General features: G+C 37.8%; 2 protein-coding genes and 1 long non-coding RNA gene across 3 annotated transcripts in view; 2 read left to right on the top strand and 1 right to left on the bottom strand.

Annotated features, from left to right (window-relative positions):
* Positions 1 to 24,523, top strand: part of LOC134826609 (uncharacterized) — a 31,644-nt gene extending 7,121 nt beyond the window's left edge. The window contains exons 6-12 of the mRNA XM_063839063.1: positions 19,050 to 19,144; positions 19,328 to 19,484; positions 19,617 to 20,001; positions 20,145 to 20,325; positions 22,644 to 22,694; positions 22,962 to 23,424; positions 23,644 to 24,523. Coding sequence (XP_063695133.1) covers positions 19,050 to 19,144; positions 19,328 to 19,484; positions 19,617 to 20,001; positions 20,145 to 20,325; positions 22,644 to 22,694; positions 22,962 to 23,424; positions 23,644 to 24,275 — 1,964 coding nt within the window. The 3' untranslated portion in view covers positions 24,276 to 24,523. The remainder of the gene's footprint in view (positions 1 to 19,049; positions 19,145 to 19,327; positions 19,485 to 19,616; positions 20,002 to 20,144; positions 20,326 to 22,643; positions 22,695 to 22,961; positions 23,425 to 23,643) is intronic.
* On the bottom strand, positions 4,387 to 8,341 carry LOC134822927 (uncharacterized). Its single transcript, XM_063834208.1, has 9 exons — positions 8,182 to 8,341; positions 7,514 to 7,642; positions 7,087 to 7,295; positions 6,083 to 6,254; positions 5,831 to 5,923; positions 5,502 to 5,668; positions 5,303 to 5,387; positions 4,992 to 5,129; positions 4,387 to 4,811 (listed from the first exon to the last, which is right to left on the bottom strand). Exons 3-9 carry the CDS (start codon positions 7,221 to 7,223, stop codon positions 4,737 to 4,739), a joined length of 867 nt encoding a protein of 288 aa, XP_063690278.1. The 5' UTR covers positions 7,224 to 7,295; positions 7,514 to 7,642; positions 8,182 to 8,341; the 3' UTR covers positions 4,387 to 4,736.
* Positions 15,585 to 16,654, top strand: LOC134822937 (uncharacterized). The gene is made up of 4 exons (XR_010161237.1): positions 15,585 to 15,718; positions 15,878 to 15,970; positions 16,150 to 16,316; positions 16,616 to 16,654. It is a non-coding gene; the product is annotated as an uncharacterized LOC134822937 (long non-coding RNA).
* Positions 24,524 to 24,665: the final 142 nt, after the last annotated feature.

Genomic DNA, 24,665 nt, shown 5'->3' with positions numbered 1-24,665 from the left:
TCACTTTCTCAGAAAATCAGATTCCAGTTAGACTGTAATGTCAGAAGCGCTGCACTCTTAAATCGCTTTTAATAGTTCTGCTCTGTGCTCCTTTGTAATTTATAGTTAGATTTTAATTTCGTAAACAGGCGAAATTTTATAATCTATTTTAGAAGGTGTTGCCGTTTTCAATTAACTTTCCGAGCTGCTTTTATAGTACAGCATTGAAGTCATCAGTGACATATTTTTAACGAAAACCAGATTTCTGCAATTTGCAACTCCTGTAATTGAACGGAATTTTATCAGACCCGTCGTTAATGGCACGCTTCTAAGCTCCCAGGGGATGATTTGATAAGGTCGAAAGAAGGAAACTTAACCCCAAACATTGTCTCTGATAGGAATCTTCATGAGTTAATTTAAAGCCTATAATCGGTGTATCAGGTACATTGTATCTGCACCACCGACTGGAAGACACTTCTTCATTAACACTGATATTTACCTTGCTGTTGTATATAACTGATAATTGCATGTTTGGATATTGTTTACCTTGGCAGCATTCCAGATGTGGGTGCTAACTAGAGTTATGTCAGCTGAGCTGCAACCATTTTTCTTATTGGCCATCCTTTATTTATTTCTCCTAACATTCATTAGCCTGTTTCTATCCAAAGATGGCCAAATTTGTTCTTTATTTTCGCCAACAGGATGAACAATTTCGTTTTCCACCATACAATTATATCATGTAAGTAAGGTTTGGCTTCCGTCATATTACGCTCTAGGAACTAGCAGTTCACCATATTACCGCTAGATAAGGACTTTCATGGTTATGACGTATGTAATTTAAAATAATTTAATAACGCATTCTTTGTCATCCCCTTATCATCTAAGCTATTAGCAGTAGCTTACTGCAGGATGCATTTATTTAATCATACACATTTTACATTAAACATAATATTCTTCAGGCATAATTTATAACTTTCGTTGCATATTAATGTAAAATAATTTCACATGTTTGTCATTATAATTGTCTAGAAGGAAAACTGATTGCAAGTTATTCCTTTGAGTTGCATGTGTTCACCATGTACCGGTTTTCAGTAACTTGTTTTCGTATTTTTGTTGTTAAAAGTTAAAACCAGACTTTTAAAATGGAAGTGGTCATTCCCATTTCTCTCGTCGTGCTGTATTGTATTTAATTGTTGAGCAGGGTTGGGTTGGCTCGCAACCACACAAAATACTTTGGCTGGACAACAAATATTAGTTTACTGTGTCATTATACCTTATACTGAACCTCCAACAGCTTGCTTCCCTTGATTAAGTTTGTGCTACACACCGAGTAGTTTGACATCACAACCCAGCGCAGGAACCAATTCATTCCATATTAATGAATTTTACTCCCCTCCCCGGGGCATCCTGTAAGATACATCAGAACTGATAGAGTATTATATATATTGTATATATATATTAGTTCTTTGTGTATAGTATTTGTGATGGTGTCGCCAGGAGCTCGAGTCAACACCACTGGCAAAGTTGATGTTCCAACTAGCGGCTGAGAAAGGGGCAAGTGCTTGGCTAACAGCACTACCTTTAAAAGAGTATGGATATCTGATGAATAAACAACAGTTCTCAGATGCAATAGCTCTCAGATACAACCTGAACTTAAAGGACTGCCCTAAGACATGTACGTGTGGCCAGAAATACTCAGCAAACCATGCGCTCATCTGCAAACTTGGTGGATATGTGTCACTGCGGCACAACTCGCTGAGAGACACCTTTGCAGAACTAATGAGAACTGTGAAATGCAAGGATGTGCAGACGGAGCCAGTTCTTCTACCAGTTGATGGTCTAGAATTACCAAGGGGAACAGTCCTAGGAGACCAAGCCAGGCTGGACATTTCTGCAAGATCGATTTGGAATACTTCAGAGAGGGCATTTTTTGATGTAAGGGTATTTCATGCCCCAGCCCCCTCCAATGCAAGCAAATCGATACCAGCAATGTACCTTTCCCATGAAAATGAGAAAAAGCGATGTTACAATGCAAGGGTTCTTGAAGTGGAGAAAGGAAGCTTCACACCTTTAGTGTTCTCGACTTCTGGTGGAATGGGTGGTGAAGCTGAGAGACTGGTCAAGAAGCTGGCCAGTAAGATGGAGTACCACACTGGCCAGAGGTACTCAGACGCTGTAGGATACATCAGAAAGCGCCTTCGCTTTGAAATCCTTAGAACAACAGTGATTTCTCTCCGTGGAGACAGGGGTGCAAGAAAAAACATTGTTGATATAAACAGTCTAGATCTTAACTTGGAGCCACAAGGCCAAGGGTAATTTTTGATTGTTAAGGGAATTTTTTGGAATTCTTTAAGGGTTGATTTTATATAGGGTCATTGCTATATTATGTGTATATTGTTTGAATAATTTTATAATATTTGTGATGGTGTCTCTCTAGCAGCAACATGTATTGGAAACTACAGCGGGTGGTGGAGCACCAGTACTGTGATACCATCTTCGATTATGTTATACTTGGTAAGTGCCCTGACCTCTCTCTCTCGAGTTCATACGTTAATAACGCGAACTACTGATACTTTTCAATACGTGTCTATAGTTAACTAACGACCCTTTACTATACGTATATATCTGAAACTACTGAATTTTTCCAATACGTATCTTTCGTTAATATTAATACTTGAATTTACGTCTCTTAAATGTTATCGTGAAATTTTGTATTTGGTTATCATGTGAATTATCTGAATAATTCGATGAAGTGGGATTGTTTTCAGCAATAGACCACTAGATAATGGAAATTGAGCATTTGAAGTAACGCTTTTTGAACGGCAACAAAATTGTGTCTCAGACCTCAGTCACATAAACCAAGGAATTTTCACGAAGATACTACACCTGTAATGTGTAGGTCACATCATATATACTGCACCTAATAAAGAAGATGATGCAACTGTAATACACAACATATACTGCACCTAATAAAGAAGATGCTGCACCTGTAATACACAACATATACTGCACCTAATAAAGAAGATGATGCAACTGTAATACACAACATATACTGCACCTAATAAAGAAGATGCTGCACCTGTAATACACAACATATACTGCACCTAATAAAGAAGATGCTGCACCTGTAATACACAACACATACTGCACCTAATAAAGTAGATGCTGCACGTACGTCGCGTCGTACAAACCTACAATGCAATGTACAGCTTATAAAGCAGATCCCCCAGAGGCCCCCTTGGTAAATACAAAGCAGCTCCACTTTTACAGCAGGTACTGCAGACAAATAGCAACGGCTGCTGGCAGGAGTGATGGAGGATTCCGAATCAGGTCTAATTGAAGGTGGTTGTTTTACGTCACACGGAGTTACCTACGCCCACATCCATTTAAAACTTGATATTTTGCGCAGTGAGGACTGTATCTAGCGTGGTGCTTCTCTGGTTGAAACCCTTCTTCAGTTCTAACTTCTAACTTTCTAAGTTTAGGTACCTTGAAATAAGAGTTTCTTTAACTTCTTTTAAAACTTTTTTTCTGAATCTGACGCTGGTGAGAGTCCCTCTTATGATTTGTCGTTAATTCTTGTTCTCATGATACGCTAGCCGTGCTGTATGATAATTACATTATGGTTTGATACAAGTTTGTTTCAATACGTGTGTGATAAGAATTCAAAAATAAGTCTTATATAACCTTATACTCATATACTGGCAGTCGATTTAAATAATTAAAAAATGTTGAAATCACCAAGAGATAGAACCGGTGACTATGGTGGCCGAGGTGGGTCATTGTAAATTATTTCAAAATAAATTTAGAAAACCAAAAAAAACCAAAAAATAACCAAACTTTAAAAAAATAAACCAAAAATAAATTTTAAAAAAACAAAAAAAAACTAAACTAAAAAAAACAAAAAAAAAAACCAAAAAAAAAACAATTTAAAACAATAAAAAACCAAAACAAAAAAAAACAAAAAAAAATTTAAAGAAAACCAAAAAAATTCAAAACAAAAATGAAATCGGTCCATATGGCCGAAATGTGCCATCAGCAGTCCTCACTGCGCGCCACAAAGAACGTACGTTGCGCGCGCGCGCAGATGTCTACAATTGTACCAAATGGCGATCGCGCTAACGCGTGCTTATTGTTCCCTCACGTGTAGTCTGATCCAGTTATTATTATCCACCTATTATTGTCCTCCGGTGAAATATATATGGCATACCGATAAACTCCTGTATTTGACGTGTGATTTAAGCGTGCTTGAAAACGACTGCAGACATTAGGTTCTGAGATTGAGTTCAGCATCTTGCCCGGCCCCATTGGCCGGACAAATCTCTATATAAATTTGTGTTCAAAGTTGGGAGATTACTTGGGCTTTTTATATTTTGTAGGATGATGTTAGCAGTGAAACAAAAATGTCATCAAAGTCAATAATTTAATAATCAGACCCATATATAAAACAACCAAGTATATGTTATAATTTAACAAAACATTGTAGTAGGATGATGTTAGCAGTGAAACAAACATTTTATCATAATAACTTACTGCGTATTGTAATCCTTAGAGAAGAATCATACCAACTTTATAATTTACGGAGTGTAACATTCAAACTTTCAAGTTAACTTTAAATCCTTATAATATGATTGTATTAATGGGTTATTTTATGGGTGTACCGAAGAAAAACAGTAAAAAACCAACTGAAGTTTTTTCACGATATTTATAACTAAACGTTCATTAATAAAATCTCGGCTTCAACGAGACAGACATTTTCAAAATCTGGTATCTCGATAGACCGCTTCCCTTATTCGTGTGTATTCCGCTTTAACCCCACTTAACTGAAGTTCCTGAAACGGGTAAATATCTTAGCAAAAACGTTGCCTAACTATTACATGTTCATAGCCAGTCATTATTACGTGTTCATAGCCAGTCATCGGAGTAAGATATATATACGCATATATTTATCCGTGGATAAACGATAACAGTTAATATGAGAGGGAAAGTAGGATGCTTTTAAAAACACTTACTGCTATCTGAGGGAGAGCAGCAACGAGGTATTCAGACACCAACTCCGAATTAATTTTAATACCAGTAAAAACGTTGGACAAAATATCAGCGTCAGTGAAACTCTCTATATCCTTTTCAGAAAGCATGATTCCACACTCCTGAATGATAAATAATGCCTGATAAAAATTGGGCCCAGATAATGGGTTTTCAGTCTTCTAATTTGTATAGCTATAATTGGGTTGTTTTTGTTTGCTAATTTATCTGATTGCGTTAGCCAATACTGTTGACGGTATTTAGTAAAGAATAATTCATTTGATCTAATCGAACTTACCTCTCCGCCGTACTCTTCTGGGCACGAATACACATGCTCAGGGATTGTTCCTGATGGAAGTTCCACATTGCGCTGCTTTCTTCCCCTGAACAGATTTATTAGATAATTATATATGCACCTAAAGACCTATGTTGTTTCTATTCTTGAATGTATTCAGTAATTTCGTATTGCACTTTACATTTAAAATTTATAATCCTACCTCATATTGTTATGGTTCTCCCTGAATTCGTCGAGATAACGTTCGACAACAGGTATGAACACACCAGCAATTAAATCCCTGTCATACTGGCAACTTGAATCATACAGACCGTCTTGATCAATCTCTCTAAGTACGTGACGAAAACCATCACAAACCTTTTCGCGGACCTGTCAGCATTTTTTACTTGGAAAATCGGGACAAACTATGGTATAAGTAAGGAAACGGACTTTGCTTTTCCTATGTTTGTTTTTTGTTGAAAAATAATTGTTTATTGAAGTGAGCAATATCTAACCAGATTAAGCAAACATTTCACTCCAACTATTGCCTACCTGCCTCCACAATCGTTCTATTTTGTTGGCAGTAGAAGGACCAAGTATCGTTGTAATCTCCTTGTCAACATTTTTCAGTTGCAAAAGAGTTTTCTGAAAAACAAGAGTGAAAACAAACAGAATCCTGCGGTCTAACACCATAGCTTTAAGGTACGTATTGAAATTTAATATGGAAACAGCATTTGTAGCAGACATGGCACAGGGACAGTAGGCAGTAGAATATATAAAAAACGCCTTGGAAAATTAACTCACGTGTACAGCTGCAGCATGGACGGTCTCAGTTCCTTTGTCAAATCGAAGCATTTGCGGTAAAACTCTAGATTCCAGCAGATGGTCAAACAAAATACGTCCAATAACTTCACTGTCTCTATTAGACCGCCCAATGTACAAGAAGATGATTTTCCTACAGTAAGTATCAAGGGCCCTGTGAAAAATTAAAAAGAATTAATAACGCTAGCATATCGCCCGACCTAAGAACCAACTTTATAAATATAATGAAATCTTATCATGATGATCAGCAATGTTTAAATTATGAATTACTTTAATTTTAAGCATCCCTCCCCATCACCTCTTAATAAAATACACTGCTAAAAATACATTGTTTAACTGTTTCATACTCAACAGCTATAAATTCACCCTTCTCCCAAAAGCCTTCCTCCGAGCTTTTCTCCCTGTTACATGATAGATAAGATTTGTTTGATTTGTTCAAGCTCCCCGTCAAGATTGAAGGGCCTTAATTTTGCTCACATCATTTCTACAGTCTAAAACTTATATCATAGTTTGGTTATATTCTGTGTTTAAGCCCCTTGCCAAAATTAAAAGATCGGTACCACGCTATAGTCTATACACTCTACAGGGGCAGAACACCAAATAGGTGCTACAGTATAGTGATATAACTGATTGGCTGATAAGGGGGAAATCTTATCCAATGCTGTGCTCCCATACTGTCACATGATGCACTCAATCTCATCACGTAGTGTGTGCGCTCATGTCACGTGACAATATTCAGTCAGGTGCACCGTGCACACACTCAATCATGGTTATACAACATACACATGATATGCGCCCAGAAATGCCCAGCAGGGTTATCTTTCTAGCTGATGTTGACAGTGGGATTACCCGTTTAATCCCGCCCCTTATGAGCCATCCCGCCCCTTTCAAAACATCATGAAGGAATTTATAAGTTGTGGGATGGTATAAAAACAATTAGAGCTCAGCAATGGCATGTTTTCACACAAACAAGAAATGTAACATACCCATATATTTTGAGGTCGAATTGGCAGTTGGCATCCCCACTTAACTTGTCATGGCCATCCAGACTCCATAAGTAGTTTGGCCCCTTGCTGAAGAAGGTCTTCTTAGGCCTCTTATTCTTGAACTTTGGAGTGCGCATAACAACACCTTGTGGATCAACTAACCTTATGTATTCATAACATCATCTCTCGATACGAAGAGGCCTTGAGACCTGCAACAAGGAACAGTGAATATACTGAATATTGATAAATAAGGTGTATATATACACATATATGCATTATACCGTTCCTTAACATCGTGATGCCATTGTTTTAATACTACTTCAAGGCGCCTCAATTATTATAAAAATGTTTACTCCTTTTTTCATTGACGTGTTTAAATATTTTAACTTGTTACATTAACACTACAAATTTGCCCTTTTTAGTGTACCTTAGTTTTTCAGTCACATCCCGGTATCCTAATTGGCCCGAACTTTCGTTAACAACATTCTGTACCGCCGTCAGCAAAGTATGATCATCAACATCATTGTGTCGTTTAATGTTCCAGTGATTCAGCATTCTGCAAAGCACTTATTAGTGAAACTTTTAGTTTTACTGAAAATGTTTTGTTTTACTCAATCAATCCATGTGTATTGTGTACACATATGCACAACAGATTTTTGTTTTTAATATGTGGTCATTTGGTAAAGTATAAGTTTCGGTGTTAATCTTTAGTTCAAATACCAGTGAGGTAGATCGTAGAGGGCTGAGGGAGTGGAAGGTTTTTCGTCAGAAATATGAAAATTCAAAACCCATTCGATATGTTCATAGTAACTTGACTAGACTTAAACGCACTTGTGTGCTCATGAGTGTAATGAAGGAGGGTCCAATAAGGGTTAAATACACGGCGCAATTCTGCAACGTTTTACGTTGACATAGCAAAACTGAACTGCACATTGAATGAGGGTCCAATAGGGGCGCGAGCAATTTTGCTATGTAAATATAACAAAATTGCGCCCCGCATTAGACCCTCGTTCATTGCATCTATGAGCACACATGCAGTAATGAACAGTAAACACGATTTCCATTAATTTACAATGTTCATTGTCTGCATTATACCTTTTTACAGTGCGTTCTGAATAAGCCCTGTAGTTGGGGAACTTCTTTGGCAGGAGTGAAGTAATCTCGCTGCAAGTATAGTTGGATGCTCTTGAAGCCTCCAAAAAGTGTCTCAGATCTTCGTCTCCCATCCATGCTGGACCATCCATGACATATACCTATATTTTATGTTCTCATGTTGTGAAATTATTCATGGGACAAAGCAATATCACAAATTACTTTGCAATAATGTCCTAGTTGCACACAATATTTTGATGATATTCAACTTCATTATTTGTTATTTGGTAATGCAGAAGGTATTTTAACAGTATTAATACCCTACTATATAATGAAGATCATCAAAAGGCACTGAAAGAAAAATTTTTATTTTTTTGAAAGAAAAATTTTTATTTACCACAAAACAATCAAAACATAATGTTATATTCATAAATAAAATCAAATTTCAATTTCAACCACATATACAGTACGCCGCGCACACAGCCACTATTTTGGTGGGCGTTCTTATAGTTCTACTGTTCCATATCTTCCAAAGATGGATACTAGGCTCAGGTTACTTGGCTCAGATTTCGTGTCTTCTGATGCTTTGAGAGGGCCTGACATGGTTCAGATCTCGAGCCTTGGGTCGGATCTCGATGTTTGAGGATCGTATCCTTTTCGGCACGCTTTGTAAACACATAAGCTTGTTAGATCAGATCTTGCGAAAGGCACCTGAGACCTTGTCATCTATTAGTACGCTTGTTATACAGATCGGATCAATACATAAGAAAGAGAGATGGTGGTCGCAGAATCTAATTATGATTGTCTTCAGCAAGTACATCCGCTGACAAAGAGGAGCTCAACTACTTCTGGAGTCTGGACACAGACGGTGTCCTCAACACCCGGAGAAAGGATCGAGATACCCTACTACCTCTACCTGGAGATGCCAGAGGTACAGAATCAAGAAATGTCCTGCTCATGTAATCCTTGACCATGGAGATCAGTCCTTGGCCAGCGGTGCCAAACCTCATTCCCACGACCCTGACAACTTAAAGTTAAACTAGAGCGGTATTTGGAAACCTGTTTATCTTTTAGTTATTTCTAACTGACGATTTAAAAAAAAAAAAAAAAAAAAAGAAAAAAAGGGGGGACCCCCAACCCATGTAGCTGAGACACCTCACAGCAAGTAGACCAAAGTGGCTCTTGCTTGTGAAAGGTGCGTCAACTACCCGCCGAAGCGGTGGGTTGGGAGTCCCCCCTGGGATCATTTTGTCCGTAAAATTATATACAACATAAAATAGTACAGTAAAATATCAAAATTTCTAACTGACGATTGGGTTCAGTTGTCCTTTCAAAGTTAATTAGGTAAACTGATTGGGTATTTAATTATTTTCCCAAGCTACCCTGTCTAGGAAAAGTCCAAATTGGGTTCAGTTGTCCGGTAGCCTTTGAGGAGCTATAAAATAATGACATAATACATCTTACAATATCATACATTTAAAACACCATGAGGAGAAGTTAAACATAACTTTCGAGATACAAATCGAAAAGTTCAAACATCCAGACAAGATATTACTTACTATTAAGTATATGTGCTCCCAAAAAGTCTTAACGGCCCTCTAACACCATGCTAGTAGCCAGCTGTTACGGTAATAGCCCAGCCCTCTTACACCCCTCTAATAGCCATAACACCACCAGTAGTTATCAGGTATAATCCACGATTCTGCCTTCACTGATTATCAACCAGTGTCCAAAATTATTTAATAAAGGATATTAACATCACACCATTTATCCCCAATCGACGAAGATCATATTCCAAATGTCTTCAAAAACTACAGACCAGTGTAAAACCTTGAGAAAATTGATTGAAAGAAAAGGCTACAGGAGCAATGAGCATGTAATGATAATCTCAATTTTCCAGACTCTACTTCTGGACAATATGCTTACAAAAGAGATCATAAATGGGTACTCCACATCAAAGAGAATACATGAAAACATAATAAGTAATCAAATTACACATCAAAAAGATAACTAAATAGGGTGAAAAGGAGTTTCGAAATGCAACAATAATACTAAAAAACAACCTAGGTATTTTTGTGAAAATATGACAGTATCTGCTTTAGCGCTCGATTTTCATACCACGGTGTAAATTTTCGAAAATATGCGCGGCGCGCCTAAAATTTTGGTTCTATTAAAAATAAATTTTTTGGTCAAAATTATATTTAATATATTGAAATTAGTTGTTATTACAGATATATGTTAAAATATTTCCAAAATATAGAATATAAGTACCCAAAATAAAAATCCAAAAAAGTGTTAAAATTTTGACTTTTTTGCGCGCATTTTATTTTGGGTACTTACATTCTATATTTTGGAAATATTTTAACATATATCTGTAATAACAACTAATTTCAATATATTAAATATAATTTTGACCAAAAAATTTTTTTTTAATAGAACCAAAATTTTAGGCGCGCCGCGCATATTTTCGAAAATTTACACCGTGGTATGAAAATCGAGCGCTAAAGCAGATACTGTCATATTTTCACAAAAATACCTAGGTTGTTTTTCAGTATTATTGTTGCATTTCGAAACTCCTTTTCACCCTATTTAGTTATCTTTTTGATGTGTAATTTGATTACTAATTATGTTTTCATGTATTCTCTTTGATGTGGAGTACCCATTTATGATCTCTTTTGTAAGCATATTGTCCAGAAGTAGAGTCTGGAAAATTGAGATTATCATTACATGCTCATTGCTCCTGTAGCCTTTTCTTTCAATCAATTTTCTCAAGGTTTGACACTGGTCTGTAGTTTTTGAAGACATTTGGAATATGATCTTCGTCGATTGGGGATAAATGGTGTGATGTTAATATCCTTTATTAAATAATTTTGGACACTGGTTGATAATCAGTGAAGGCAGAATCGTGGATTATACCTGATAACTACTGGTGGTGTTATGGCTATTAGAGGGGTGTAAGAGGGCTGGGCTATTACCGTAACAGCTGGCTACTAGCATGGTGTTAGAGGGCCGTTAAGACTTTTTGGGAGAACATATACTTAATAGTAAGTAATATCTTGTCTGGATGTTTGAACTTTTCGATTTGTATCTCGAAAGTTATGTTTAACTTCTCCTCATGGTGTTTTAAATGTATGATATTGTAAGATGTATTATGTCATTATTTTATAGCTCCTCAAAGGCTACCGGACAACTGAACCCAATTTGGACTTTTCCTAGACAGGGTAGCTTGGGAAAATAATTAAATACCCAATCAGTTTACCTAATTAACTTTGAAAGGACAACTGAACCCAATCGTCAGTTAGAAATTTTGATATTTTACTGTACTATTTTATGTTGTATATAATTTTACGGACAAAATGATCCCAGGGGGGACTCCCAACCCACCGCTTCGGCGGGTAGTTGACGCACCTTTCACAAGCAAGAGCCACTTTGGTCTACTTGCTGTGAGGTGTCTCAGCTACATGGGTTGGGGGTCCCCCCTTTTTTTCTTTTTTTTTTTTTTTTTTTTAAATCGTCAGTTAGAAATAACTAAAAGATAAACAGGTTTCCAAATACCGCTCTAGTTTAACTTTAAGTTGTCAGGGTCGTGGGAATGAGGTTTGGCACCGCTGGCCAAGGACTGATCTCCATGGTCAAGGATTACATGAGCAGGACATTTCTTGATTCTGTACCTCTGGCATCTCCAGGTAGAGGTAGTAGGGTATCTCGATCCTTTCTCCAAAAGAGGGCTATTAAATGGATCAATGGTGAACCTTACTCCAGTTATAATGACGATAAACTTGCTACTGAGCAAAAGAAACTAAATATTCTCCCTGTTAAACAGAAGTTTATTTATAACGATCTTATGACCTTCTATAAAATAGTGAATAGCATAATTCCAGTTTCGCTCCCTACATATATAGTCCTATGCCGTCCAGAGGGCACCCGATACACTAGGCACAATGCTCAAATAATTGATATGTCGGATACTTCAACTTACATGAGTACCACTGTGCCCTGCTCGGATGCCTTCCGAAATAGCTTTTTTCATAGATCTATGCTGAAATGGAATAGTCTACCAGTATGTATCCGGCAGTCAGAGCGGATTTCTACTTTTAAGGCCAAACTGATCAAGTACCTCTGGGCTGCCGATACAGTCTGGCCAGATTAGCTCATCAGTCTTATGAGTCTCAGAAATTTGTTTTTGTTGGTTACAATTCTGTCCGTCCAATTTCCTATCTGCTTGTCCTTTTCTTTTTTCTTTATCAGTTGTGACGGAATTGTAATGAACAAAATCCTTATAATTATTTATGATATGTTTGATTTCTTGTTAATGTTTGTCATTCAAATTTGGTAGACGGCCCCAACGTTAATGTGGCTCTTGCTATGTGTTGGTTCAGCCGAATTAATTATTATATAATCAAGTTTATTTTTCTCGTTAGTTGTCATCCGGCCAAACATTAAGCAACTTATATTGCAGTACCATTTATCATTTAGTAATCAAAATATGTCATTGTAATTTTGCATGGCTGAAATGTAACGCTTGATTTATATATATAATGATTAGTTGAATTTTCAAATAAAAAAAAAAGGACACCGTCTGTGTCCAGACTCCAGAAGTAGTTGAGCTCCTCTTTGTCAGCGGATGTACTTGCTGTAGACAATCATAATTAGATTCTGCGACCACCATCTCTCTTTCTTATGTATTGATCCGATCTGTATAACAAGCGTACTAATAGATGACAAGGTCTCAGGTGCCTTTCGCAAGATCTGATCTAACAAGCTTATGTGTTTACAAAGCGTGCCGAAAAGGATACGATCCTCAAACATCGAGATCCGACCCAAGGCTCGAGATCTGAACCATGTCAGGCCCTCTCAAAGCATCAGAAGACACGAAATCTGAGCCAAGTAACCTGAGCCTAGTATCCATCTTTGGAAGATATGGAACAGTAGAACTATAAGAACGCCCACCAAAATAGTGGCTGTGTGCGCGGCGTACTGTATATGTGGTTGAAATTGAAATTTGATTTTATTTATGAATATAACATTATGTTTTGATTGTTTTGTGGTAAATAAAAATTTTTCTTTCAAAAAAATAAAAATTTTTCTTTCAGTGCCTTTTGATGATCTTCATTATATAGTAGGGTATTAATACTGTTAAAATACCTTCTGCATTACCAAATAACAAATAATGAAGTTGAATATCATCAAAATATTGTGTGCAACTAGGACATTATTGCAAAGTAATTTGTGATATTGCTTTGTCCCATGAATAATTTCACAACATGAGAACATAAAATATAGGTATATGTCATGGATGGTCCAGCATGGATGGAAGACGAAGATCTGAGACACTTTTTGGAGGCTTCAAGAGCATCCAACTATACTTGCAGCGAGATTACTTCACTCCTGCCAAAGAAGTTCCCCAACTACAGGGCTTATTCAGAACGCACTGTAAAAAGGTATAATGCAGACAATGAACATTGTAAATTAATGGAAATCGTGTTTACTGTTCATTACTGCATGTGTGCTCATAGATGCAATGAACGAGGGTCTAATGCGGGGCGCAATTTTGTTATATTTACATAGCAAAATTGCTCGCGCCCCTATTGGACCCTCATTCAATGTGCAGTTCAGTTTTGCTATGTCAACGTAAAACGTTGCAGAATTGCGCCGTGTATTTAACCCTTATTGGACCCTCCTTCATTACACTCATGAGCACACAAGTGCGTTTAAGTCTAGTCAAGTTACTATGAACATATCGAATGGGTTTTGAATTTTCATATTTCTGACGAAAAACCTTCCACTCCCTCAGCCCTCTACGATCTACCTCACTGGTATTTGAACTAAAGATTAACACCGAAACTTATACTTTACCAAATGACCACATATTAAAAACAAAAATCTGTTGTGCATATGTGTACACAATACACATGGATTGATTGAGTAAAACAAAACATTTTCAGTAAAACTAAAAGTTTCACTAATAAGTGCTTTGCAGAATGCTGAATCACTGGAACATTAAACGACACAATGATGTTGATGATCATACTTTGCTGACGGCGGTACAGAATGTTGTTAACGAAAGTTCGGGCCAATTAGGATACCGGGATGTGACTGAAAAACTAAGGTACACTAAAAAGGGCAAATTTGTAGTGTTAATGTAACAAGTTAAAATATTTAAACACGTCAATGAAAAAAGGAGTAAACATTTTTATAATAATTGAGGCGCCTTGAAGTAGTATTAAAACAATGGCATCACGATGTTAAGGAACGGTATAATGCATATATGTGTATATATACACCTTATTTATCAATATTCAGTATATTCACTGTTCCTTGTTGCAGGTCTCAAGGCCTCTTCGTATCGAGAGATGATGTTATGAATACATAAGGTTAGTTGATCCACAAGGTGTTGTTATGCGCACTCCAAAGTTCAAGAATAAGAGGCCTAAGAAGACCTTCTTCAGCAAGGGGCCAAACTACTTATGGAGTCTGGATGGCCATGACAAGTTAAGTGGGGATGCCAACTGCCAATTCGACCTCAAAATATATGGGTATGTTACATTTCTTGTTTGTGTGAAAACATGCCATTGCTGAGCTCTAATTGTTTTTATACCATCCCACAACTTATAAATTCCTTCATGATGTTTTGAAAGGGGCGGGATGGCTCATAAGGGGCGGGATTAAACGGGTAATCCCACTGTCAACATCAGCTAGAAAGATAACCCTGCTGGGCATTTCTGGGCGCATATCATGTGTATGTTGTATAACCATGATTGAGTGTGTGCACGGTGCACCTGACTGAATATTGTCACGTGACATGAGCGCACACACTACGTGATGAGATTGAGTGCATCATGTGACAGTATGGGAGCACAGCATTGGATAAGATTTCCCCCTTATCAGCCAATCAGTTATATCACTATACTGTAGCACCTATTTGGTGTTCTGCCCCTGTAGAGTGTATAGACTATAGCGTGGTACCGATCTTTTAATTTTGGCAAGGGGCTTAAACACAGAATATAACCAAACTATGATATAAGTTTTAGACTGTAGAAATGATGTGAGCAAAATTAAGGCCCTTCAATCTTGACGGGGAGCTTGAACAAATCAAACAAATCTTATCTATCATGTAACAGGGAGAAAAGCTCGGAGGAAGGCTTTTGGGAGAAGGGTGAATTTATAGCTGTTGAGTATGAAACAGTTAAACAATGTATTTTTAGCAGTGTATTTTATTAAGAGGTGATGGGGAGGGATGCTTAAAATTAAAGTAATTCATAATTTAAACATTGCTGATCATCATGATAAGATTTCATTATATTTATAAAGTTGGTTCTTAGGTCGGGCGATATGCTAGCGTTATTAATTCTTTTTAATTTTTCACAGGGCCCTTGATACTTACTGTAGGAAAATCATCTTCTTGTACATTGGGCGGTCTAATAGAGACAGTGAAGTTATTGGACGTATTTTGTTTGACCATCTGCTGGAATCTAGAGTTTTACCGCAAATGCTTCGATTTGACAAAGGAACTGAGACCGTCCATGCTGCAGCTGTACACGTGAGTTAATTTTCCAAGGCGTTTTTTATATATTCTACTGCCTACTGTCCCTGTGCCATGTCTGCTACAAATGCTGTTTCCATATTAAATTTCAATACGTACCTTAAAGCTATGGTGTTAGACCGCAGGATTCTGCTTGTTTTCACTCTTGTTTTTCAGAAAACTCTATTGCAACTGAAAAATGTTGACAAGGAGATTACAACGATACTTGGTCCTTCTACTGCCAACAAAATAGAACGATTGTGGAGGCAGGTAGGCAATAGTTGGAGTGAAATGTTTGCTAAATCTGGTTAGATCTTGCTCACTTCTTAGGTCACAACCGTTTTCAAAACAATTATTTGTCGACAAGAAACAAACATAGGCAAAGCAAAGTCCGTTTCCTTACTTATACCATAGTTTGTCCCCATTTTCCAAGTAAAAAATGCTGACAGGTCCGCGAAAAGGTTTGTGATGGTTTTCGTCACGTACTTAGAGAGATTGATCAAGACGGTCTGTATGATTCAAGTTGCGAGTATGACAGGGATTTAATTGCTGGTGTGTTCATACCTGTTGTCGAACGTTATCTCGACGAATTCAGGGAGAACCATAACAATATGAGGTAGGATTATAAATTTATAGTAAACTGCAATACGAAATTACTGAAAACATTCAAGAATAGAAACAACATATAGGATGTCTTTAAAGGCCTCGTGTAGCCGATTGGCCCGACATGATACGACAGATCTCGACACGTCGGGGTTTGTCGGGGTTTGTCAGGGTTTGTCGGGGTGTGTCGGGGTTTGTCGGGGTTTGTCGGGGTTTTTCGGGGTGTGTCGGGGTTTTTCGGGGTTTTTCGAGCCTGGAGGCTACATGAGGCTTCTTTAAGTGCATATCTAATAATCTAATAAATCTGTTCAGGGGAAGAAAGCAGCGCAACGTGGAACTTCCATCAGGAACAATCTCTGAGCATGTGTATTCGTGCCCAGAAGAGTACGGCGGAGAGGTTAGTTTGATTAGATCCAATGAATTATTCTTTACTAAAAACCGTCAACAGTGTTGGCTAACGCAATCAGATAAATTAGCAAACAAAAACAACCCAATCATAGCTATACAAATTAGCAGACAGAAAACCCATTATCTGGGCCCAATTTTTATTTATTTTCCCCTCTCTTATTAATTATCAGGTATTATTTATCATTCAGGAGTGTGGAATCATGCTTTCTGACAAGGATATAGAGAGTTTCACTGACGCTGATATTTTGTCCAACGTTTTTACTGGTATTAAAATTAATTCGGAGTTGGCGTCTGAATACCTCGTTGCTGCTCTCCCTCAGCTGATAGCAGTAAGTGTTTTTAAAAGCATCCTACTTCCCCTCTCATATTAACTGTTATCGTTTATCCACGGATAAATATATGCGTATATATATCTTACTCCGATGACTGGCTATGAACACGTAATAATGACTGGCTATGAACATGTAATAGTTAGGCAACGTTTTTGCTAAGATATTTACCCGTTTCAGGAACTTCAGTTAAGTGGGGTTAAAGCGGAATACACACGAATAAGGGAAGCGGTCTATCGAGATACCAGATTTTGAAAATGTCTGTCTCGTTGAAGCCGAGATTTTATTAATGAACGTTTAGTTATAAATATCGTGAAAAAACTTCTGTTGGTTTTTTACTGTTTTTCTTCGGTACACCCATAAAATAACCCATACAATCATGTTATAAGGATTTAAAGTTAACTTGAAAGTTTGAATGTTACACTCCGTAAATTATAAAGTTGGTATGATTCTTCTCTAAGGATTACAATACGCAGTAAGTTATTATGATAAAATGTTTGTTTCACTGCTAACATCATCCTACTACAATGTTTTGTTAAATTATAACATATACTTGGTTGTTTTATATATGGGTCTGATTATTAAATTATTGACTTTGATGACATTTTTGTTTCACTGCTAACATCATCCTACAAAATATAAAAAGCCCAAGTAATCTCCCAACTTTGAACTCAAATTTATATAGAGATTTGTCCGGCCAATGGGGCCGGGCAAGATGCTGAACTCAATCTCAATAACCTAATGTCTGCAGTCGTTTTCAAGCACGCTTAAATCACACGTCAAATACAGGAGTTTATCGGTATGCCATATATATTTCACCTGAGGACAATAATAGGTGGATAATAATAACTGGATCAGACTACACGTGAGGGAACAATAAGCACGCGTTAGCGCGATCGCCATTTGGTACAATTGTAGACATCTGCGCGCGCGCGCAACGTACGTTCTTTGTGGCGCGCAGTGAGGACTGCTGATGGCACATTTCGGCCATATGGAGCGATTTCATTTTTGTTTTGAATTTTTTTTGGTTTTTTTTTTAATTTTTTTTGTTTTTTTTTTGTTTTGGTTTTTTATTGTTTACATTGTTTTTTTTTTTTGGTTTTTTTATAGTTTTTTTTAGTTTAGTTTTTTTTTTGTTTTTTTTTAATTTATTTTTGGTTTTTTTTCTTAAGTTTGGTTTTTTTTGGTTTTTTTTTGGTTTTCTAAATTTATTTTGAAATAATTTACAATGACCCACCTCGGCCACCATACGGTGACCATGTTGTCAAGTTTCCCGTTAATATATTATAATATGTAGAATTCTAGTATGCTTGAAAATACAAAGCTGCCAAACCGGTTTTAAGGCGAGTTAAATTGATGCTTATCAGTAGAGATAATTTTAAGGCATCCAAAAATGTTTTAATAGCATTTAAAGACTTTTGAATAAACACCAAATTGATTATCAATATTAGCAACGAAAGTTGCAGTGCTGGTTCTCGATTAGTATGTGATATTTGACCCATGAACCGTTCAAATATGCCCTAAAATACAAACAAGCACATGCTAAGCGGCTGCTTTACGCACTCTATTTTGGTTAGGGTTGATAAACCCAGATCTCATTATCTAAGGTATGTGGTCTGAAGTGAACCCTGAACTAATCGAGTTGTCTTACATCACCTGATCCACTAATGCCCTTATTTGGGCATCACCTGACCCACTAAAAGCAGTGTCACCCCGGTCTTATGACTCACTTTCTGACTTCCTGACTTGTATTCGTGTCTTACCCGCACCATTCTGAGCGGAATATTTCAACATGGATTTATGGCTTACTGCAACCTTGCTTTCGAAAAAGAACCATTGCTCCAACACTTTCAATATATTTCCCAATGCTGGTAATGAAGCATTGAGTTACACATGATCTCTAACAAATCTACGGCCCGCTTAAAGTTAAACTAACTGACTGAACTTTTTGCATCTTTAATTAAATTTAAATGCATTTTACACGCTTCTTGATATATTCCATATTTCAGATTTGGTACCGGGAACACCTAAAGATAATTTGATATGTGAAGAGGAGATATATGATTTGAGGCAGAAGATGGGCAATTCGCTGCAGACATCGCGGGTTTGTAAATTAATATTTTAAGACTCTGAATTCGTCAATTCCTTATATTACCTTGCTTTTTTAATTATTTTTCGTTTTTTTTGGGGCGTCAGCTTTTTAGAATTTCACGCAAATACTATCAAATGTACTACAGCACCCCCCCACCCAGCCGTTGAATACGCCTCTAACGTTCTGTTTCTTCAGGACAAAATGTCGGAGATGTTAGCCCAGAAAGTAGACCCTGGTTACGATGACCCCTACGAGGATGTAAGCAGTGCAAAGTCCCTCAGCTCAGGATCTAACCAATCACCTTTTAGTGAGAGCGACAGTCGGGACAACATCCTCCAGCTTCTCGAATCAGGTTCTTATCATATTACACTCCCTTGTAGTTGGGTCTTCTCTTAGGTTCTTCGTTCTAAATATATAATTCTAGAACCTTAATTCATTTTTAGTGATAATTTATAGACTTTTTTATTATTGAAACTATCTTCAGTCCCAGAACCGAGTGGACCGTCTATCCCAGTACCTGATGACAGTGAGGAGGCCCCGAGCACACCACACGAACCCCACTCCCTGGGTTCCTCCCTCTACAGACTCTTCAGCAGAGGCCCTACAGATCTCCGACCCTCCAAAGCAGACAACCTCTCCAACCTGGCTGAGATCCACAGTGCTGTGGTGGACGATGTTCCCTTCTCTGCGGAAGAACAGTACAGTGCGCGCAGTTACCTGTTGGGTGCAACGCGCGCGACAGCGTCCTACACGTACGAGTCTGCTAATCAGTGGTACGCGCTCAGTAAGGACATGTGGTGGTGGTTACAGAAGAGAGTTATCACAGAACATGAGTGCCAACATCCCGTACCTCCACAAAACGATCAATTGTAAATACTGAGTAATTGTTATTTGCACCTTATAAACTGGAATAAATTAGGCATTTCCCAAGTTATTTGTGTATTTCAGCGTGATTTACGCTCTTTTTACCAGTAAAAACACTTAACTTAACCCTCTCTCTCTCCTCTCCTAGTAACGGTAGTCCTAACTCCTCACTACTTGATATCTGCACGGAGCAGTGTGCGTGTTGTAACGCTATTGTTATAGACTACTGTGCTAACGACATGCAGGACCCTAACTCCATACCTGTCTCCAGGTCATGTCCCCCCTTCTCTAACATTTCACAACATATGGTACACTCCCCGCGATCACCGGTTTGTTTAATGTGTGGTAGCTTTTTGGAAAGCTTAATGTTAATATTTGTACGGACAATAGATAAGTCGTTTCAAGATTAGTTTACATTGATAATTCAGTTTAATTGAATCATTAATAAATAACGGTACATTTAAGTGCATCACACTCACAGTGCGGATACGTCGAATAAAAACAATGTTAAGAATCTAAACTTAATGCAGCACAATATCTCATGCAGTTATGAAATAAACTAAGGCAGTACTGTGGAATTTAATACAGCCGTATGTAGGCGTGAATTGTGGAAAATTACTGGTTTGCCAGGGAAATTAACGAAGTGTAAATTCGCATGGTTCGTGTATACTTGATAAACCCTAATCAAAAAGTAAGACCATTTTAGGTGGCTTATCATTACTGTTATCTCAGCTTAATTTAGCATTCCTCTACTAATCACAGTCTTTAAAAGAATCTGATGTTATCTGCACAGAACATGATACGCTTTTATCATACTGAGTGGCCTCCTGAAAGTCTCAAAGTTTCACTCAGCTTTAGGGTCCTCATCCTCTTTAAACACTTTCTGCCACTCATGATCCGGAACCTGTGGTGAGATTTTAAGACACTGACAGGGGTGGAAGAAGCTTACATTGTAAGAAGTATTCGCTTAAACGTGCCTCCAAATCTAGGAAAATCTGAAGTTTTCACCAGTTATTGAAATACTTGACTAAAATTAATAGTATGATGGTTTGTGTAACATAACACCACTAAGCTAGAATACGTTGGACACTATAAAAGTTTCGCTGAGCTGATTCAGTCAATATGTTTAGCTCACTATCGAGCAGGTATAACCATTAACTTACTGTTGGTTCCCTCTGTTCGAGCTCGATCATCACTACTCCTCCTAAGAACAGTCCCAAACTCAGAACGATCACCAACACGAACATGGGACTGAGCAGGAGGAAACCCAGTAACCCTAATGGAAAGGTAATAAGAGTCCAGAACAGTGCCAGGAGTCCATGCTGGCCCCAAAGTGGGCGATATCCTGCTGTGATGGGTTTCTGTGCTTCCTCTCCGCCGTCCTTTCCTCCTTCATTTCCTTCTTTCTCTGGGTTGTCGGCTCCCATCTTTTTGATATTTCTAGTTTTCCTGTGTACCATTCGGAGATGAGATCATTGACTAGCAAGCTATAAATTATTTGTTATAATCAGCCCGTGAAAATGAACTGTAAACAGCACTGGAAAAAGCTGACATTGTTCGAGTTTAAACTGCACTAGAGATTCAAGTACTTACCTTACGGTATTTCCTGAACTTGTGTCTGTTCTCAGCAAGTATAAACGCCACCAAAGCCCAACAGATAATAATGGGGATAAGTAGCAACCAAAGGGGAAGCAGTAGGATAATCCCAAGTACTGCAAGTGGGAAAAGTACGATAAGTAAACCGAGAAGAAGCAATAGAGCTACTGACATACACTACGGTCAGGGGTTTTTACATCACCTTCACAACTCCTCCTAAGTTTAGCGTGTTAAATTATAATATCAGCAAATTGTGATGATTGTTTCATTTTAAAAAGTAAGCACTTCGCCAAAACGGAATTCCCATCCGAAAAGGATCATAATGGTATAAAATAGTATGAAAATAAAAAATGCTGATATGGAAGAACTGCTTACCTTATTAAATCCTTACTATAAGCCTTGGCAAGTACACGAAATTCACAATAACACGTAAGAAATAAACAATCCCATCTCCTCTACCGTTTCAAAGGTTCACTTCACCATGTCGTCATTTCCGGTACTATATATAGATATTCCGACTGCAGCAACTGTGGTCAGTCATGAAAACATTATAAAGACACTCCTTCTTTAGGAAATTAAATGTTCTTTCATTGGCCTTTATTTGTATCCCAGATTCCTTTTCGGACCTGCAAACCTGCAGAATTGTCGTTGTGATGGTTCCAGCAAAACATAAGCTGACATATTATTTGCTTGGCTTGCATATAAAGGGCTTGTTACTTAGCGGTCATATCATGGCTCTGTAATTCCTAATCCGAAGCTATGATTCTCTAATCGGTGATTAATTCAAATTGACAACAATTATGTAATTTATAATAAGATTTTCATGACATGATATGAACAGCAATGCAAATTTAATAACAAAAGGTTGACAGCTGATTGAAGCACTTATTTTATAGACGAGAGCTAATCAGAACCCCGTTATTTTTTATAATTTTTGCATCAGTGCCAAATCCTCTAAATTCAGCCTATATGGATAAAAGTTCAAACTCGGGTTACTTTAAACTGGATTTTAGTGTCTCGTGTTTGATATTTTACAGTTATTTAATTTCAGAGGATAATGAGTCATAATTCAGACTCCAGGGATTACTTCAATATTGATATCGTAAGTCTACATTATTTACAATTGATATTCCAAGTTAGAGAGATATTTGTATGTGATTAATGATTTGTAGATGAGGAAGTTCTCGAACGTTCCTGAACATCTGTACATTTCCATGCTGTTACATAATCATATCTCCGTAAGGATAATTACCCCACCATTGTCAAACTTGAGCTGCTATTTAGTCTCCATCATTTACACAGGCAGCAATTACCCCCCTTTCTCTTGTGTGCAGTTGTGTACGTGTTGTTAACTTTGTAACCTTTACAGCTGCAGAACCCGGTACCTACCCTCGAGTCTCTGGACAAGGCCATTGAGATGCAGAAGATGCGAACTCAGAACACTACAGAGGAATCAGCCAAGAAACGAGAGATGGACATCCTGGTGAAACTCCGGAAAAAGAAACACGATCTCAAGAACAACGGCTCAGACTCTTCCTCAGAGACCCTGGACACCACAATCAACATCCTGGGTCACACCCTGGTGAAGTCGTCTGAGCTGAGCGGGTACTGCTCAAAGTGCGCGGGCGCGATATACCGGCGCATCAAGACGGCGTACACGTGCTCAGTATGCAATGTTATCCTGCACAAGGCCTGTATTAACGAGGTGTCGAGGAGGTGCTCTCTGGCTAATAAAGACACTTTAACACTGATGAGTAAGATAGCACCTGCTCACGGCCTTCACGAACAGAACTACTGTTGCTACGACTGTGGATCCGAGATATCTTACAGTTGTGAGTTTCAGTTTGCTAAATTTACTTTCATCATGTGGTGTCAGATTTTGAATTCTTTATGTGAATATTTTAGATACCATTATGTTTTTAATCAAATTATCCATAATTTATCTAGCATTTTTATAATATTATCACCCGCATTCCACCTAAATCTAAGATATCCCAAATATTTCACCTAGCCACATTCCAACTAAATCTAAGATATCCCACATATTTCAGCCACAAAAGTGCACACATGTGACTACAACGGACGGTACTACTGCCAGGAGTGCCACAAGAAGACCCTCCACCTGGTCCCTGCGCGGGTTATCCACAACTGGGACTTCAAACCCCGCCAACTAGCCCTCCAGTCTCAGGAAGTTATAGCGTATCTAGCTGACAAGGAGTATCTTAACATCGAGAATATAAACCCCCAGCTGTTTGACAGTGTGAGTGTAATGCACCAGCTCAGAGACTTGAGAGAGCAAATAATCCTCTACAAAGCTCACTTCGTGCAGTGCTCCAGAGCCCTGAGGGAGGGTGTCTTTCTCAAACTCAAATCCAGACAACACTTTATAGACACTTCCAAACTGTACACAATCAGAGACTTAACAGAGGCCCAGAGTGGGACCCTTCTCCCCGAGATAACATCTGTCATTCAAGACTATCAGAAACATGTCGACAGGTGCGAAACCTGCTCCAATCAGAAGTTTCTCTGCTCAGTCTGCGAGTCGCCTCCCCTTATCAGCCCCTTCAGAGACGTGTACAGTATAGCTCAGTGCTCCCAGTGTCACGGTGTGTTGCACAGACCCTGCTTTAATAGGTCAGACAAGTGTCCTTACTGTTCAGCTTCTCTCATCAACGAATTATAAACACAAGGAAAGTTTATTTTAGGATAGTTATATGATAAAGTTTCAGTTGTTATATTATTTGGAATTGAGAAACAGTTCCAATACCGAGCCCTCGTTTGTATGAAATTGTATTGGTTTGTGTAATGTAATTAAATATCGATTTTTATTGACCAAGTTGGTAGATAATATTTGTTATTATGTATTTTTATTTGGGTTACTGTTCGGTTAATATGGTTACTCTACATTGCCGTTACTTCCTTAGATATAAATATCAACAATCGATTCTTGTCTGTCTGGATTTTATCAATTCCGATCTTCTGTACTTCTAGCATATAGATAATTTAGCGCATAGTTACTGTACAATTGTAGTTGTTTTCAATAATTTATTGGTGAACCACTTAGCAAATGTCC

The sequence above is a fragment of the Bolinopsis microptera genome, chromosome 1 (genome assembly GCF_026151205.1).
Source record: "Bolinopsis microptera isolate Bmic1 chromosome 1, MBARI_Bmic_1.0, whole genome shotgun sequence".
In the NCBI taxonomy this organism is placed as follows: Eukaryota; Metazoa; Ctenophora; class Tentaculata; order Lobata; family Bolinopsidae; genus Bolinopsis; species Bolinopsis microptera.
Note: the sequence above shows the minus strand (reverse complement) of the source record. Positions and strands in the feature narration are given on the sequence as shown.